The sequence below is a fragment of the Ochlerotatus camptorhynchus genome, unplaced genomic scaffold (assembly GCF_037179485.1).
Source record: "Ochlerotatus camptorhynchus isolate MF236.1 unplaced genomic scaffold, CSIRO-AGI_Acam_v1.1 ptg000125l, whole genome shotgun sequence".
NCBI classification, from domain to species: Eukaryota; Metazoa; Arthropoda; class Insecta; order Diptera; family Culicidae; genus Ochlerotatus; species Ochlerotatus camptorhynchus.
Genome location: NW_027040615.1, coordinates 178,339 through 196,026, shown reverse-complemented (window position 1 = coordinate 196,026; position 17,688 = coordinate 178,339). Strand labels below are relative to the sequence as shown.

Here is a 17,688-nt window from a genome sequence, read left to right as displayed (position 1 = left end):
TTTCCGATTTAGAAAACATCTCCCCGGTGGGGCAACAACCGATGAACACCCAATTCCAGCTCCGACGGCAACGCTACCCACCACTACCGCCGCGGAATGTTCAGCCAGAGCAGCCGCCGTCATGTCCGAAACCGTAGAGGAGGAGAACGATCAACCGGACGAAATCGAAGTGAAAACTGGTCAGGAAGACGAAGAACAAATCAAGCTGACAGATTTTCTTCGTCGACTTTCTCTTTGCATTCCCACGGTCATGTTAAGACCAAGTATAGGATCGTCATAAGACGTGATCAAGTTCACAAGATCGCTACCAATCACTCGATATCGTCAGCGCTGTTCATAAACAGATGGAGACGAACAACAAATTCTACACCTGAGCCGCTATGAACTTAGCCAACGAAAAAACATCACGTGTGTAGTGATGTACTACTTTAAAGGAGAGAACCGTATCACGATCATCCGGAAGGCACAACAGAAGCATAAGAGGAAGGATGGATGTCCACCGTCAGTAGAACGGCACAGTGGTAATTCAGAGCTCGGTTCGCAGTTTCATCCAGTGGTAGTTTGCCATGCCATGGGAACGGGATTTCTTCGACAAGTATGGTAGTACGTACGGAGTACGTAATTTGCCGGATTTTGAGTATTTGGTCAGGCAGATCGTGTTTTTCCACCATTTCAAGCCGGGCAAGCATTCGCCCTTGGTAAGTGTAAGGTAAAGGGTGTCCACGATGAAATTGCCACACTATGAAATTGCTCTAACTTTTTAACCGTTGGGTAGAATTTAATGAAAATTTGGGTGGATTTAGTTCATAGTGCATTATTTACATCCTGCAAGTTTTAAAGTCCTGTGATCAAAACTCGCGGAAATGGAATCGAAAGAACAGCTCGTGCGTGATAAAATCTTGCGCATTCATCACGAGAACAAGGATCTCTCGCATCGTTCCATCGCTAAAACGTTGGGAATCGCGAATTCCACGGTGTCGCGAGTGATTAAGCGGTTCGAGAAACGGTTGACCACCGACCGGAAGCCCAGAAGTGAAGGAAAAAGTATTCCGTACAACACCAAAAATCACAACCGCGTAGTTGGGGCCTTCAACCGAAATCCGAACGCCTCCGTTAGGGATGTGGCTAAGAAGCTGCACCTAAGCCGAAGTTTTGTCCAGAAGGCCAAAACTAAGGCTGGGCTTCGAACGTTCAAGGTACAAAAGGCCCCTAATCGCGACGAGAACCAGAACAAGTCCGCCAAAACCCGTGCCAGGAAGTTGTACCTCAACATGCTGACGAAAGTTGAATGCTGCATCATGGACGACGAAACATATGTGAAGGCCGACTTCAAACAGATCCCCGGCAACCTGTTTTTCACGTTCCGGAGCTTGTCCGCACTCAGAAGATGTCCAAATTTGCGAAGAAATTCCTGGTTTGGCAAGCCATCTGCACGTGCGGGAAGCGGAGTGCACCTTTCGTGACCCAGGTGTACATAAAAGGACGGACAGGTGTACATAAAAGAGTGCCTCCAGAAGCGGCTGCTTCCTCTCCTGAAGGCCCACAACGTCCCAACAATCTTCTGGCCGGATTTTGCCTCATGCCACTACTCCAAGGACGTGCTGAAGTGGTATGCGGACAATAAGGTCAATTTCGTGCCGAAAATGTTCAACCCTCCCAACACTCCGGAGCTCCGCCCCATCGAGAAGTACTGGGCGATTATGAAGCAGCACCTTCTTAAACGACCTAAGGTAGTGAAGACAGTCGAGGAACTGAAGAAAGTATGGGTTTACATGCAAAAAACGGTTGATTCACAGGTTGTGCAGAATCTTATGGCCGGGGTTAAGGCCAAGGTGCGGGCATTTGCGTATGAACTGTAAATAAAATACGAGTAAAATGGTAAAATGAAGTTTAATAGTTATTTCTCAATCCCTGAAAATTTGATGGCAATCGGATGAAAACTCGAATTTTGCGAATCAATTTTGTGTGTGGCAATTTCATCGTGGACACCCTTTAGCTAGGCACCAATAGGTTCCGTTCACGTTCACAGTTGATAAGGATTGAGCGAAGGTTATTAAGCAGAGATAACTTTCCTTTATTTAACGTCGGTCTCTGTTCCGCAATTTAGTGCCAATCACCGACGGACATCGATTGCCATCCATTGACGGCAATCGAATGTGCAGGAAGGCAGATTCCACACCTGCGTAGGATTTCACACCCATTCAACACACATGGGCCGGGACCAACGGCTTTACTTTCCTTCCGAAGGAAGACGTGACCAGAGATTTTTATGCCTCAGAAAAATCCCACCGACCTCGACTGGGATTGAACTCAGACCCATCGGGGTGTTACAAAGCAGTCACGCTTACCATTACACCACCGGCGCCGGCTATTAAGCAGATATGATGCAGGATAATCAAACCCATCAATTTAAGTGTCTCCGAGTTTCGTTTAATTATTGAGTTCTGTAAACATGTTTTTTTTTATTGATTGACAGCAGCTTTTCGGCTTCGCATCACCTTCATATTTTGCTGTGATGCGAAAAATGAGAAATCAAATGACAGTGATCTTGTGAGTTACTCGAGGCAGGGTTACTTCGACTCACTTGCTATAAAACAATGTTTTTCGGAATTATGAAATCAATAGATGATATAATGATTGGTTGTACTTGTAAGTAGTAATAAGAGGGTGTAAAGTATGTATTGACTCATGAAACCTGTCAATTTCGCTTTCAGAGCGTCACAATCAGCGATCTTATAATTCGCGAGCGTTCACTCAGAGTGAGCGCTCACCAATCGTTAAATCGCTGATTGTGACGCACTGCAAGCAATATTGACAGGTTGTATGTGTCAAACATATACTTCACGACCTCTTCTTGTAACTTACAAGTACTAATTATCATAATAACATCTAATGTTTTCATAATTAGGAAAAATATTTTTTTATAGCAAGTGAGCGGAAGTAACCCTGACTTGAGGTGCATCAAAATCAACTCAGAAATTGCTCATGATTAGGAGTTGTCTTGCCCCTAGCTAGGTACAGACTCCTCTGCTTTTTCCAAATGGGACTGATATGCGATTATGTGCTTGCTCGGAAAGATGTGTAGAAGAAAACAACCAAATTGTTTGCAAGCTGCTTCATAACATTCGACAGGAATGATACACGTAAGTAAATGGGCAATTTCTCTGTTATGTCATTTCACCGCTCCGATCAAGCGTGTTTATTGCAACAAAGAATTGCAAGCAATATATCGTTTTCCTTCTAGCCTCCCGATCAAGCTATATTTCAGAGCGAGTTTAGGCTCTGAACCATTTCTCGAAATGGGCATTTGAAATGGGCCTATGTCCAAAACGTAAACAAATCGTGTAGGAAAGTTCCGCATAATCGAGAAAAATCATCATCAATTACTCGATTTTCGAAACGGCCGATCAACGAAATTTTTCGATTCATTAAAAGGCCCGCACGCTAAAACGGCCAACCATTCATTTATTTTATTTTATTGATAAGCCAGGGCCGATGATTTGTTTTGAATTTATTTGACGTTGCGAAAAGGCTTAGCAAAGGGCGTACCATTTCTGATGACAAGCACAACGGCTTAACAAAAAGGGTCTATCCATTGAAAGATTCACAAAAAAGGCTTATTAATTTATGAAATTAAATTTTTATCGATTTTCATATATTTTTGAAAGCTTTTCTTAAATATGAATTGAATATTGGCGGAAAAATTTAAAATTCATTTTCTGGTTTGTTTACGTTTTGGACATAGGCCCATTTCAAATGTAACTCTAGATTTGGCGATTTTTTTTTTAACTTTTGGTTAAAATTTGACAGATGGAAAGTTATCGTCAGTGTTCACTCGGCTGTCGACAGGAGTAGACCACTCTCAATATGTGTCACGCGATCGTCTATTTACTCGGCAGCAACCATTGTGTGGTCCTCCTCATTGTTCTTCATTGGCAGTTCTTTCAGTCGATGCGTCGTCGACTTTGGAAAGCAACCGTTTCGTGATGAATGTGTGAGTGGAAGCGCTCTGACCCCCGTCGGTGAATCTGCCATACAATGAAACCACTGGAAGCGGCTCCCGTTCTGGTGGAGGAGGCTTATTCGATAGCGGAAGATAAAATGTTTATTGTGTTGTACCTTTCGACTTTAGTTTTAGGATGTATTGTATAGTGAACAAGAATCCTCGGCTGTGTAAAATTAATTCGGTTAGCCTTATCACATAAATTAATAAACAAAAGAAAGTTATCGATTAACCCTGCTATTCGCGCATTAGACTGATGCAAAATTTGAAAATTTTCGCTCCACAGTGCTCAAACGGTTCCAAATTGTGTCCTGATAATCCTCCCAAAATGTGAACTCCTTTAGTAAGAACCTGACTTGGCATAAACCATTTGAAGTTTATATGGAAATTACTATGGGGAAACCATAATTTCGGTTCATATATAGCTCAAAATTTACCAGTTCACTCTACTTTAGAAAATAATAGCTGAGCTTGTTGAAAATTTTCTCAGCTACAACTTTGTTGAAGACCACTTTCCGATCAAACGTAAGGAACAAAAATGATTAATGATTCAAGTCACTGATGTCTTATGATTATGCTCAATTAACTGTTCAGCAGGCAACATTGGTGTTTATGGCGCGTAGAATAGAGGACAAAAATCATGGCTACTATGTCACACCGCAGAATACAGTTGCTTAAACTTGCCATAAGATTATCAATCTCTTAAACAATTAATAACTATTAAATTTGACGTTTGGCTGAAGAACAGTTTTCTGCAAAGTCTTCTTCTTCTTCGCATTTCAAGCTTATTGCATATTCCATATTAGCTTATTGCGTGCTCACAACTTAGTGTTCTAGATGCACCTCCACAGTTATTAATTGAGAGCTTTCGATGCCTGTACCATTTTTACATTGATATGATTGTGTGGCAAGTCCAATCATACTTCTATGCCCAGGGAAGTCGAGAAATTTTCCAACCCGAAAAATTCCTAGACCGAACCGAACCCAGCCACCTCCAGCATGGTCTTGCTTTGTAGCTGCGCCTTTACCGACTGAGATAAGGGAGGCCCCTTGCAAAGTTGTAGCTGATAAAAATTCCCATAAGAATAGCAATAGAACTTGTTAACAGTACAAAATGGAAAAAGGCTAGAAGACAATGAACAAAAAGTTTGTTTTTCCCCAAGGGGTAAGACAGCTCCTAATTATGAGCAATTTTAAAGTTGCTTTTGAGGCACCTCGAGTTAAGGCCCAAGCGCAATGACAGCGGAAGCGGAACGGCAACGGCAGCGGAAAAGCCCGATCTGAGTAAGCCAACTTGTCGGATTGAAAACTTGTTGAAACCTGTTGAAACCAAATAACCGATACTCGTCGAAGCGATCCTGTTCCCATCGCTCAACAACCTGCCGCTAGATGAAACTGCGATCGTGAAATGGGCCGTTTTCTGCGATACACCACCGAGATTCTGCTGCCGCGGTCGAAGGAAGTCTCCGTTGAAGGAAAAAAGTTTTTTTAACTATTATTCATTATATTCGGAGCATGTTTCGTTCTTCGGTTTCTCCTCAGCAAAGTCTGTAGCGATTATTCTGTACTTGGTTGGATCGGATTTACTCTTGAGAATCTTCAGATCGCCAAGAACCCTTTTCTTCCACTCTTTCTGAACCATCTGCAGTAGCTTGGAGCGAACGCAGAACACCGGTTTTCACTTCGATTTCGTTGGGTAGATCGATCATGGGTTTGATGTCCGGATGAGTATCGTACTCACCGGAAACATTGGCAGCTGTGTCTTTAACGTCCTCGAGGGACTTCAGCAGTGTCGACTGTTTTGATGCTGTGGATGAACATTGTGGGGCAGTGGTTGGCAGCGTTTCATTCGGAGCTGGAATTATATCGGCTGTGAATCGGAGTTTATCCGACAGGGGAGATAGTCAGTGATTTATCACAACGATTTCACGTTCTCCTCGGTGGACATCTGAGAACGATTCCTGTGCTTATTTTACGAGAACAAATCGCATATGTCCACCAACCTACAGTTAATTCACATTGAACGTTTTGAAACGGAGGAATACGAACAAAAAGCACTTCCAAAACAATAACAGCAGCCAATCGGCACAGAGAAGCAGATGAAAATTCACGCCAATGCGCTCCCTTCTTTCAGCATCTTTCAAGCCATTTTCTGAACAAAATCTGGAATTCACGTCGTTTCGAACAATTCTATTTTGTTTACAAACAAGACTTACGTCTAATATGTGAAGGGGATAAACGGAGTAAACCAAGGAGTAACCAGACAAAAACATCGATGAACGTCGATTAAATTTTGAGGTACAGTGAGTTGCTCGCGAGTTACTCGCTGCAAAAAAGCAACTCAGAGTAAAGCTGTATCACCCCTTGGTTTTCCCATAGTAATTTCCATATAAACTTCAAATGGTTTGTGCCAAGTCCGTTTCTTATCAAATGAGTTTAAACTTTCGGAGGCTAATCATCAGGACCCGATTTGAAACCGTTTGAGCACTGTGGAGCAAATTTTGCATCAGTCTACTGAGCATGGTTATTTCTGACAGACAAGAGTTAAATTTTGACTCGAAAACCGGTCGATCGACAGCACGGGGATTTTCGAACATAGAAAATAGCTTTCGAAATGTCGTCATCATGAACCATTTGCCAAGTTAAATTTAACTCGTGGTTAAAAGTGACATTTCAAAAGTTACTTTCTTTCGAAAATCCCCGTGCTGTCGATCGACCGGTTTTCGAGAAGAACTCAGCCACGGTTGTCAAAATTTAACTTCTTGTCTGTCAGAAGTAACCACGCTCGGATATCAGGGTTAACCGATAACTTTCCATCTGTCAGAAGTTAAAATAATCCACCAAATTGGGTTGTTAGCATCGCTGGGTTTTGATAGTAGCCGTCGTATGCTAACCGTAGCTTGACATAGAGTCGTTGGTGTTCGTTATGGAACTCGTCGAAAGCAGTTGGCGATTTCCATTTGAAAAATGTTTTGGTTTTGGGCTTAGCATACGACAGCCACCATTCCATCCGTGAGGCATAGTTTCGGTGCTGACGGATCCAATATTGCCACCGGTATTGGAAATCCGCCACATTTTCGTCAGTCAGCAGGTGGGGGCGAAGGGGCCAGAATCCACGACCGTGTTCACGTCCGAGGTGGGGAAGGCAGAGTCTGAGTGTCAACGCTGAGTATGAGCCGCTCGTAGGTGATCGCGTAACGCAGTGCTCACGTAAATACGATCAATACGGGATCTTGTATTTCTGCTGACGAAGGTGAAGCCGGCATTTCTTGGACATAGTTTTTCCCACACGTCGAGAAGCTTAAGTTGCTGGACGGTCGTTCTGAGCGACGGACTTGTGTTCGGGCTGGATGAGTCACATGGGCGAAGCACGCAATTGAAATCGCCCACTAGAATTACGTGCTCGGTGCGATTGTGGAGATAGCAGGCAAGAGTGCCGTTGAAAAATTCTTCCCGAGCAGCACGCTGCGTAGTACCCGAGGGGGCATAGACGTTGTCAAGAGTGTCGTCAGCCAACGGTCCAAGCTTTTCTCGACGTGAGAATACTGGATGTGCGACTTCAGTGCGATCACCGTTCCCCTCCTCGAGTGGTCCACATGAGTGAAGACGACAAAACCTGCCAATGAGAGCTGCTCGTTCTCCACCTCTTGCAGACAGACAATGTCGAGGCTTTGGCTGCTGACAAAGGCTCGCAAAGCGTTTAGCTTCATCGGACTTGTGATGGTGTTGATATTGATGGAAGCAACGTTGTAGGACGTGAGAGACATTATAAAATATTGTACTCAGCCTTCCCGTCCTCTTCGTCATCACGGCGGGGCTTTTTGACGATTGGTCGCCCGCGGCTTCGCCTGCTGCTCGTGGAAGTTGATGATTCGTCCGTCTCATTTCCGTTTGATTTGCTGCGTGGAGGTACATCATCAGGCTTTTTGAACAGCTCCACCGAATCCGAATTCGTATCGGGCACTTCAGTGAGTCTTCTCGACGATGCTGGTTGTTTTGGTTCGTCGTGCATTGTGGTCTTGCATTCTGGCATAGTACTACCATCGCTGTTGACTGGATGATGGTGTGCATTTTCGAGCCGGAAGGTTCGTTCTGGCCCAGACTCGAAGCCGGTGATAGTTCGGGGCAACTGTCCGACGATAACGACGGTGACACATCGAGCTTCGGTCCGGCTGGTTTTGCTCTTGGTGGCTTTCGTTGCTGCTGCTGCGTTTGCTTTGCCACATTAGCGTAGCTCTTTTGGACCAGCAGCTTTTTATTTTGTACACACGAGATACCCGTGTTTGTCTGCTCGTGACAGTGACGGCACGACTGCAGTTGTCCCTTATATGCAAAGAATGCCTTCACTCCGTCGATGGTGGCCCACGATTCGATATTTCGTATTCGTGCCCTTTGCCAAACATTAGCTCCCGGATCGAAAGCACTTCGCCATACCGACTGAGGAACTCAATAATCCTCTCTTCCGACACACCTTCGGGAAGATGCCACACACGCACTTCAACACTTCCATCTTCCATGGTAATACCATAGATGTAACTCTAAGACTAGTAGGTCCCGAAGAAACGTGCTCAACTTTTTGGCTCAGCTTTGGTACTATCTTCGGTCCCAAGCTAATCGATTCACCCCTCGAAACATAAGAAAATCCACTAACCCCTCATTTTATCTGTCAAACTTTCATAGCGAATCAAAACAAACATAGTGTAGTACTAGAATTTTTACTAGAATGGGGTACGCTCATCGATTTGCTTGGGACCAATAGGCTAGTCAAGTAGTGAGCCAATTTAAAATCGTTAGTTTCGTATTGATTGTTGGTAATACGGAGCTTGTACTTTTTACCACCGCACTCCACTTCGTGCTTTTCGTCGTGTTCATCGACCACTTTTTGGGCCAAACCTTGGTCAGCGAGCTTCACGAACGCGAGTTAACAATCGAGCTACCTGGACTTGGACAGTGAAGATTGCTGACGGACACATAGGCGTAAGTTAGCAACGGAGTAGCCCAAACGGGGACAGTGAAGAATGCTGACGACAACTTTAGAGCGGATGGCAACGATGCGTGGAGCACCAGCAGCGAAAAAGTGCAAGGAGAGCAATGTGAACTGTAGTTATAATTGATTATCAAATAAAGTCCAGTTCGTTTTAGGCTAGCGTGTAGTTAAGTTGTATTTTTTAAAAAGGTTATCATGTCCGTGAGATCTTAACTCGCGCATGATTCACCTCTGTGGCACTGTAGTCTTTTCACATCTTCCCTCTTTAGACCGAGAACTGTACGGCAAAAAACGTAGGTTTTTTCGTACGATGGCTTTAGAGGGAGGTTCGAATAATCGATTCAAAAGGTGTTCTCTCACCTCATTGCAGAAAACTGCCCGCGACTCGGCTCAACGACACACGGAAAATAGTCAAAAAGGCCTGACTCTCTGATAAGCGTAGTTGATAAAAAAAAAACTTCTACACGTCTCAGAGGCTGACCGATGTTCTTTTCACAACGTGTAAAGTTGAATCGACGCAAAAATGATTCCGTCACGCCTCGTTTACTTCGAAAGAAAGATATAATAACTAGATCAACAATTTGAAATAGGCGGAACAACCAAACGTAGACAATGACTTTAAACACAAAATTCTCGAGAATCAAAACACTCCCACGCAAACTAACAATGCCATTCGTAAAGGAAGTTTGCTCTTCTAGATGATGGTGTTAGATTGCTTGAATGTGCGTTGATTCTCGAGGAATTCTAGAGTAACATTTGAAATGGGCCTATGTGAAAAAGGTAAACAAACCAGAAAATGAATTTTAAATTTATCCGCCACTATTCAATTCATATTAAAGAAATTTGAAGTATTTTAGGCATTAATATTGTTCACAATAACCATAGTAACTGTATCTCAGTATACAACATCCAAAATATGCGAAAAGCTTTCAAAAATATATGAAAATCGATAACAATTTAATTTCATACATTAATAAGCCTTTTTGTGAATCTTTCAATGGATAGGCCCTTTTAGTTAAGCCGTTGTGCTTGTCATCAGAAATGGTACGCCCTTTGCTAAGACCTTTCGCAACGTCAAATAAATACAAAACAAATCATCGGCCCTGCCTCAAGCAGTAGGGCCTAGCTTTGGTTTGAAATTTTTCAATCATCGGCCCTTCTACGTCACTAGGCTTTTCAATGAAATGAAATAAATGAATGGTTGGCCGTTTTAGCGCGCAGGCCTACTAATGAATCGAAAAATTTCGTTGATCAGCCGTTTCGAAAATCGAGTTATTTTTGATGATTTTTCTCGATTACGCGGAACTTTCCTACACGATTAGTACCTAGCTATCTAGCGGTGCTAAAGAATGGTATAAAAACCCGATTTGTTTACGTTTTGGACATAGGCCCATTTCAAATGTTACTCTAGAATTTGTGTTTAAAGTCATTGTTTACGTTTGGTTGTTCCGCCGATTTCAATTGTTGGTATAGATAATGCTATCTCGTTTTTCTCTTCATCGATGGCAGACACGAAGCGACTGCTGCCAGCCGTAATGGTTGTTTCGGTTGTGTTCGAGTGTAAAGGAAAAATCATGAAACTCAATCTCACCACACTTTGGTGAGATTTGCAGCTAGTGAGTTTTGTTAGCTTGATATTCCGAGTGGCAACATCACAGCTTGCAATATCCACCGCAATTATTTGCATCTTGATTTTTGTCTACGAAAATCAAGCGTGATCCTGTTCTTAGTTGAGATTTGATTTTTTTTTAATATTTTTCCAACACTGCGAAGTAATATGAAAGTAACTTTTCTGATTTACATTTATGTCAGTTCCTTGTACCTATTATAATAAGGGAGAATATCGCGTCTATTTTCATTTCCTTTGGCTTGTACTGCTTAGTGACTCAACGAACATTGAATAACAGCTTATACAGCCGAAAATACGCTGATAGAGGCATATTCAGCTTTTAATCAGCTAAAATGTGCGTTCGGGAAGCCACATAATAAAAACCTGAGTTGATAGAGAATTCAATACGTTGCCGGTGGTCAAGACTCATTTTCAGCTCCATCTTCATGGTCTTCCGCACACATCGACAGGCACTGCTATGAATGGAGCTTGCCTGGGTCCATAACTTGATATAAAAGGTGTTATGTTCAGTTTTGTTAGGGTCATAGCAGGGCATGAAATGAATTTATTTATCGACTGGATATGGGTTAATAAGCTACATTCAGCAACACTGCAAATTCGGTGGAACATGTCGCGGAATGATCATGACTGCAATTTTAGACTTAAGAGGAGATAATCAAGTTCTAAAAAAAATCAAGGACTTATCAAAATCAGCAGGTCAGGACCTAACTAAGTCAAAACAAACACGGTAGAAAACCAATGGAAATTCTGCTAAGTGTAATGCACTGTTATTAGGGGTAAATGGAAAAGCAATATAAGCTGCTCCACAAATGGAACTCTCAAACCAGAAAGCACATTCTTCTCTACTCACAGCTATTCTCGGAATCGAAGTCCACTTCTCTGCAGAACGTAAAAATGTGTTCGACGGGAAGTGCACCTAACCTTAGCTTTTTGTCGAAACTCTACGCTCGTACGTCACAAATCTAAACCTAATAACTAACTGCTTGCCGAAGTAATTTAAAGATCACTCTCTAGCTCAGCAGGAATACTATCTTCGATTTCTTTGATAAATTTTTCCTCTCTAAATTTCAGTTTCGATAAAATGTGTGTCACAAACACATTTCTTTTATCTAACAAATACAATGCCGTCTACCTCTCTCGTGTTCTAACTAACAGGTGGATAAGGGATCGGTGATATCACTTTTGCTACTACTATTACTACTGTTCTTGTCTTGCAACCTTTGCTGCCTGCAATCGATCGAAGGGAAAACAGGGAGGAAAACAGAAAACGAATGTAACCACTAGATGTAAACTGAGTGTGCATGTGGGTGCGTGTGTACCATAAAAGGAAGCAATCTTACCTTTGGGAAGACAAGCTCTTCCGCGGTGGCGGCATCGGCGTCTTGCCTAAGCTGTTCGGTGCCATCGAGGGTGGTTTGATGGGGGCCTTCTTCGAACGGGGCGGCACGATCCGCTCGTTCGAAGAGGAGATCAGGGTTTCGTCCTGCAGACTTTGCGAACTGTGTGGGGAAGATTACACCGAGACATGCTTGACAAAAAATCAGAAAACTGCATGTTCAACACTTACCTATCATTCATGCTCGAATGGTGCTGCTGCTGCTGTTGGTTGGCGATGAGCGGTGAGGATCCGCCACCGCCATAGGAAAACGGTGACGAGGGGGTGGTGGAGGACACGGACCCGGAGTGATTCAGCAGGTTGTTACTACTGCTGCTGCTGTGATAGTGTTGGAACGCGGGAGATCCACCCGACAGATGGCTATTGCTGTTCAGGTAGGCCGCTGCCGTTGCCGGCGATACGATGCCCGTGTTCAGTGGATTCAGCGCCGAGATCTGCATGCTGGTCGTGGACGGACAGCCGCCGACGATGAAGGTCACAGTGTCCCGTTCGCCACGGTCACCGTCGTCGCTGGCCGACGAATCGTCCCGGCCGCCCCTACAGATGCCATCGTACAAACCTGCATTGGCGGTGTGCGGGGGTTGGGTCCACAAATCGAATTTTGCAGTAAAACGTGACACAGGCAAATGATAAACATGGAAGAGAGAGAAAAGAAATGGAACGGAAAAAAATACGTTACATAAGAGACAGGGTAATTGACAATTGTTGGAACATATGTTTTGTATGGAACTAATGGAACCGGATGAAACTAAGCTACCAAAATGAACCAAATCTAACGGAATCGAAATTATTTGATAAGATTAAAATGATCAAAGAAACCAAATACATTGTTTAAACAGCGAAATTGTGCAAATATACGTTCTACTTGAGAGTTCCCAAAATCATACTCTAGAAAAATGGTTCAGCAGCTAATCTGTAGATACACTTTGGGTATTTTTAGACATCAAATTCTTCCAAAACGGAAAGATTAGCAGCTAAATTTCGAAGAAAAGTGCCAAAATCAACAATTTTGTGGGTGGGTGTCGTAAACGGTAGAATAACTACAATTCAAAAATGTGCAAAAGTGAATATCATACAAGTGTTTTGTGTCGTTTGGTAAGCTTGATTGATCTATTCTTAATTGATCATCTGTTTTGATATTTTTTGGATCAATAGTTCAGATTTAGCATTTAAGATTAACCTAAATACCAGAGAAATTGGTCCGGAGATGAGCTAAAAAAACGTCCAGCACACACTCGACAGGCTATCCAACTTAACAATTTATGAATACTGCCAACAAGATTTTTGTTCACTGTTTCATAGCTCTTAACCACTCTCTAATATTTCTCCTACTTGAATAATGGATGCATACTTGCATAATTTAAAAAAAAAACGCCGGTTGTTTTGTAAATCTGCTTTTAGAATCATAAGGGTCTAACTGCAATGATCGATTTCCTTTATTAAATTGTTCCAGTTGGACAAATATGCGTCCATTATTCAAGTAGGGCAGATCGACTTGACATTTTCTCGAATTTAAGTACATATCAAATTATGGCGTTAATAATTAAAACCTCAAAATTGTCGCAAAGTCCATGGCACGGTTATGCGTACATCGGCAGTTAATTACTCCTTCATAACTATTAACAACTTCAGTTCACCCCTACTAGACGTAGTATTAAGTTAATCTTGTTAAACATCAAACAATGCTATATCCGCTCCGTAAAGCTAACGCGATTGAGCCTTTTAAATAAATTATTTAAAAAAAAGTTTTAATCAACTTTCTTGATTATTATCTCATTACTCTTAACCACTCTCTCATGCACTTGAATCACCCTCACATATCTCTTAAATGCTATGTCATAAATTTGAATCACTCTCATCCCATTACAGTAACATTGCAAGTTTTATCGAGGTTTTAAAGCATGCTACAAGTCTAAATCGTGGTCTTCAGAACCCTCATAAAACCAAAATTGTTACTTGGGATGTGTCTTAACTTCTCCCTAACATCTCTTAACCATGGAAGCCTCCCTAACCTCAGTCGGTAAAGGCGCAGCTATAAAGCAAGACCATGATGGAGGCGGCTGGGTTCTCGATTCTCGGTCCGGTCTGGAAATTTTTCGAGTTCGAAACCTGGGCACAGAGTATGGTTGTATTTGCCACACAATTATACTAATGCAAAAATGGTTTTCTTACAGTTGAATACAGAAGGCGGTGAACAACCACTACACGCTATTTTGCTACGCCTATTTTGATTTAATTTCAATGGCACCCATTCCCTAGCAGCACACTTGTCACTGAACAATTGTGGTCACTTGTGTACAACTGATTTCGGTCACAATCAAGTATCAGCAACTAATTTCGATCGAAGTGTGCCGCTTGGGTTTTTATGACAATAAGAACAAGCTATAAAATGAATTTCGTGTGTGCTATCTGCTTCTCCCTCTCAGCTCTCAACTACTTTTTCATAACACTCAATCGCTTTCTCATATCTCTTAATCACTCTCTCTCATACATTGTAATCCCTTTCTCAATATGAGGAAGGGATTAAAATGTATGAGAGAGTGATTAAGAGACACCCTTATTCACGCTCTCATATCTCTTAAACGACCAATCATACATTCCAACTTCAACTTTTCTCATGCGTCTTACAAATCTCTCGTCGTTACAACACTCTTATATCTTTTAAACATTCTCTTATAGCACTTCATCACTTTCATATATCTCTTAAGAGCAGCTCCACCGCCAAATGACGAATCGATCTGATGCGAGCTTCTCCGATTTTCATGAAACCTAGCATAATTGTTTGTTATGGTCAATCATTGACATATGAGTTAAAATTCGACCTTTTTGAATCTCGCAAAATACTTCAAAAGAGCGGATTCGTTATTTTTCAAACAAATCATAACTCAAAAACGTAACTTCAAATCGAAATGACGTCTGCGGCAAAGTTCTGTCCGCGATGTAAAAATGAATTACAATATCTAAAATCTAACATAGCATTTTTCGGATATTCAAACATTCAAACAAATCCTATGTTTGACTTCAGATATTTGAATGAAGTACTCAAAACACTAAATCTGGGTACTGCGGACTCACTCAATGTGCTTGTCACTTGGGAGCCAGCCAGTGAGAACTGTCAAACGGGAGCCAAACATGCAGAAGCAACTAATGCAGTTACTGTTCTTATCTGCCGTCAAGCATTGTAATCTTATAAAAATGATTCATACATAACACATTCTTAATTTTAAGCTCAAAGACAAAAACCAACAGGCTCGATTGGTGGCTCGAAAGCTGACGTGTTTTTCTTTTGCTACGTATTTTTCGTCAGCGAATTAAAAAAAAATTGCTTTAAATTTGTTAATTTGTGTGCTAAAATTTTGTTTTAAGCGTTCATAAAGTGAACTGAAGCAGCTTCAGTTTCATTGTTCGGTGTCGGTTTTCATTGCCTCCCGGGAACCCGGTTCTCCGAGTTTGGATGCCACACTTTCGGCGTGTAGTTCTATTGAGAGATTCGTCACCGTGGGCGAGTTTGAACCCGGTCCGGTTGGTGAATTAGCCCAGGAACGTTCTAATAATGTGTTCGTCGCGAGTTTTGGTGGTGATTCGGTGGCCGACGTTGCCGTGAATCAACAAGTTTACCGCATGCAAAAGTGCTCGGCTGCTGGTCTCTCGCCGGTGTCGGAGAATGCGAGCAATATGAAAGATGCCTCGCTGGATACGACCAAGACTGGACGGGTGGTAGCTGGTGGCCGCGAAAGGTTCCTGAGGAAAGCACTAGAAGCGAACATCCTCCCAGCTGACCATGGCAATGCAAGAAAATTTGTATTCGTCGAAGGAAGTATTAATTAACATGGTGAGACCAGTCCAAATAATTTTTACAATTTAAAAAAAAAAACAAACTAAATACGTGCCAGGATTCAAAAGATCATTTTGAAACTGGAAGTGTGTGTGTGTAATACTAATATCCAATTGATAAAGGTAATACATGCATCCCAGGTAACAATATGATGCTTAACAAGTGTTGTTAAATAGCTTTTAATTCAGCCTTAGATTGAATAATTGCTGTACATAGACCACATTAACCTTTGTTCAGCTTTCAAACATCTAAATCTGATGATTTTAATCAGCCAAAAACTTAACAGTTATATACATTTTAAGCTTTTTAAAACATTAAATAACAGTCTTTTCCAACCCTTGTACAGCCTTCTAGTTTTATTTCGAAAATAATAATGGAAGACCGCCTCATGTCTTATGCATTTATATGGAGTTGCTTTAACTTGTTGCTGACTAATTGGATTTACATATTTAGATTGTTAATATAAGTCTTAAAATTTCCTTTGTATTTCGGGATTTGAACCGGCAGTCGCTGATTCACAGGCGTCAACCATACCTACTGAACCACTTAAGTGTATGTGTAGCAAAAGGTATGATCGTTGACTTGAAGCACGTCAAATTTAAGTTGAATAACAGCAATCGGAAGAATATTATACAGCAATGCATACATTCCTCTCATTTTCAAGTGCAGCTAATGCAATGTGGACGCAAGTGCGTGATTTTTTATCGATGGTAATTTGGATGTTATTTTAGTGCCATAATTGAGGAATATTTTTGGAATGCGGTCTGAAACTTCAATATGCAATAAAACAGATAAAACATAGGAATACAAATGTTAAATCTCCTCTGCCTTGTCTCTACTGCTACCACTGCTTGTAATTAGAAAGGTAGGCAGTGAATTAAGAAGTACTAAAATGCTGGAAATGCAACGAATGACACAGACACTGACGACTTTTAACAAATCAAGCTATCAAAATATGTGTAACGCATTGCTGATTTGTGGAGTTGTGTTACGCTTAAATAAGGCTTGTTCAATCTTTAGATCAGCTAGCTTATTAATGTTGGATTATGGGGATACAATTCGCTTCATGCACTACTAATCAACTATATAATCAGCCTCGTGTTAATCAGCTTTGTACACCTTAAATCAACCAATAATCAGTTTCTGTTCTTACTGTTCAGCTTGAATTGTTGCTTGGGATGCGGGGCTTATTGTAATAACCCGTTCACATTTCAGCCTATATCACGTAATATGGACTGTCTTGCAATGAGCACTCATACATAGGATTTCCAGTGAAAACTAGATGTATGAGTGCTGATTGCAAGACAGTTGAGTTATCAATTGCAGTAAAACATACTTTGGCGAAACATGTATGTAAACAAACTTTGATAGAGTCATGGGGGCTCGCGCACTCCTGGCTCAGAGCTTTTGGCGGGAATCAACTGAGAAAGAACAAAACAATTTTCCATTGGCTTGCAAAATATAATCGATCGACTCCGCAGAACCCAACACTAAATATTTCTTATCTAAGATGTTTCAGTGCTAACAACACTGTCCCACAACCGACAAAAACATCGCCTGCATCTGTCTGGTTGCAGAGCTGCTAACATGAGCATGAGCATGATTTACCGCCCGCGGATATTACTCTGTCATTGCCCCTCGCTATGTTGAAAACCGAGAAGTCCTGAACCGATAAGCTGAATTGATATCCTAACGATCCTATAACGCGATGGAGCTTGGGATTGAACCCACGGTCTTCTGTTCAGTAAGCAAAAACGTTTGCCACTAGGCAAACGATCTCCTTTTATTACAACACACCAATGATCAATTTACTATTCCAATGTATTCACATTAACAA

General features: G+C 41.8%; 1 protein-coding gene across 8 annotated transcripts in view; it reads right to left on the bottom strand.

Moving 5' to 3' along the window:
• The window catches only part of Stim (stromal interaction molecule), a 123,836-nt gene that overhangs the window by 23,139 nt on the left and 83,009 nt on the right, over nt 1-17,688 (bottom strand). For 7 of the 8 annotated variants that reach the window (XM_065220407.1, XM_065220405.1, XM_065220412.1 and 4 more), the window contains 2 exons: nt 12,188-12,575; nt 11,961-12,119 (listed from right to left, as the gene is read on the bottom strand). In XM_065220407.1, coding sequence (XP_065076479.1) covers nt 11,961-12,119; nt 12,188-12,575 — 547 coding nt within the window. Of the gene's footprint in view, nt 1-11,670; nt 11,848-11,960; nt 12,120-12,187; nt 12,576-17,688 lie in introns of those variants that run through there. The other variant, XM_065220413.1, reaches the window with a different exon arrangement.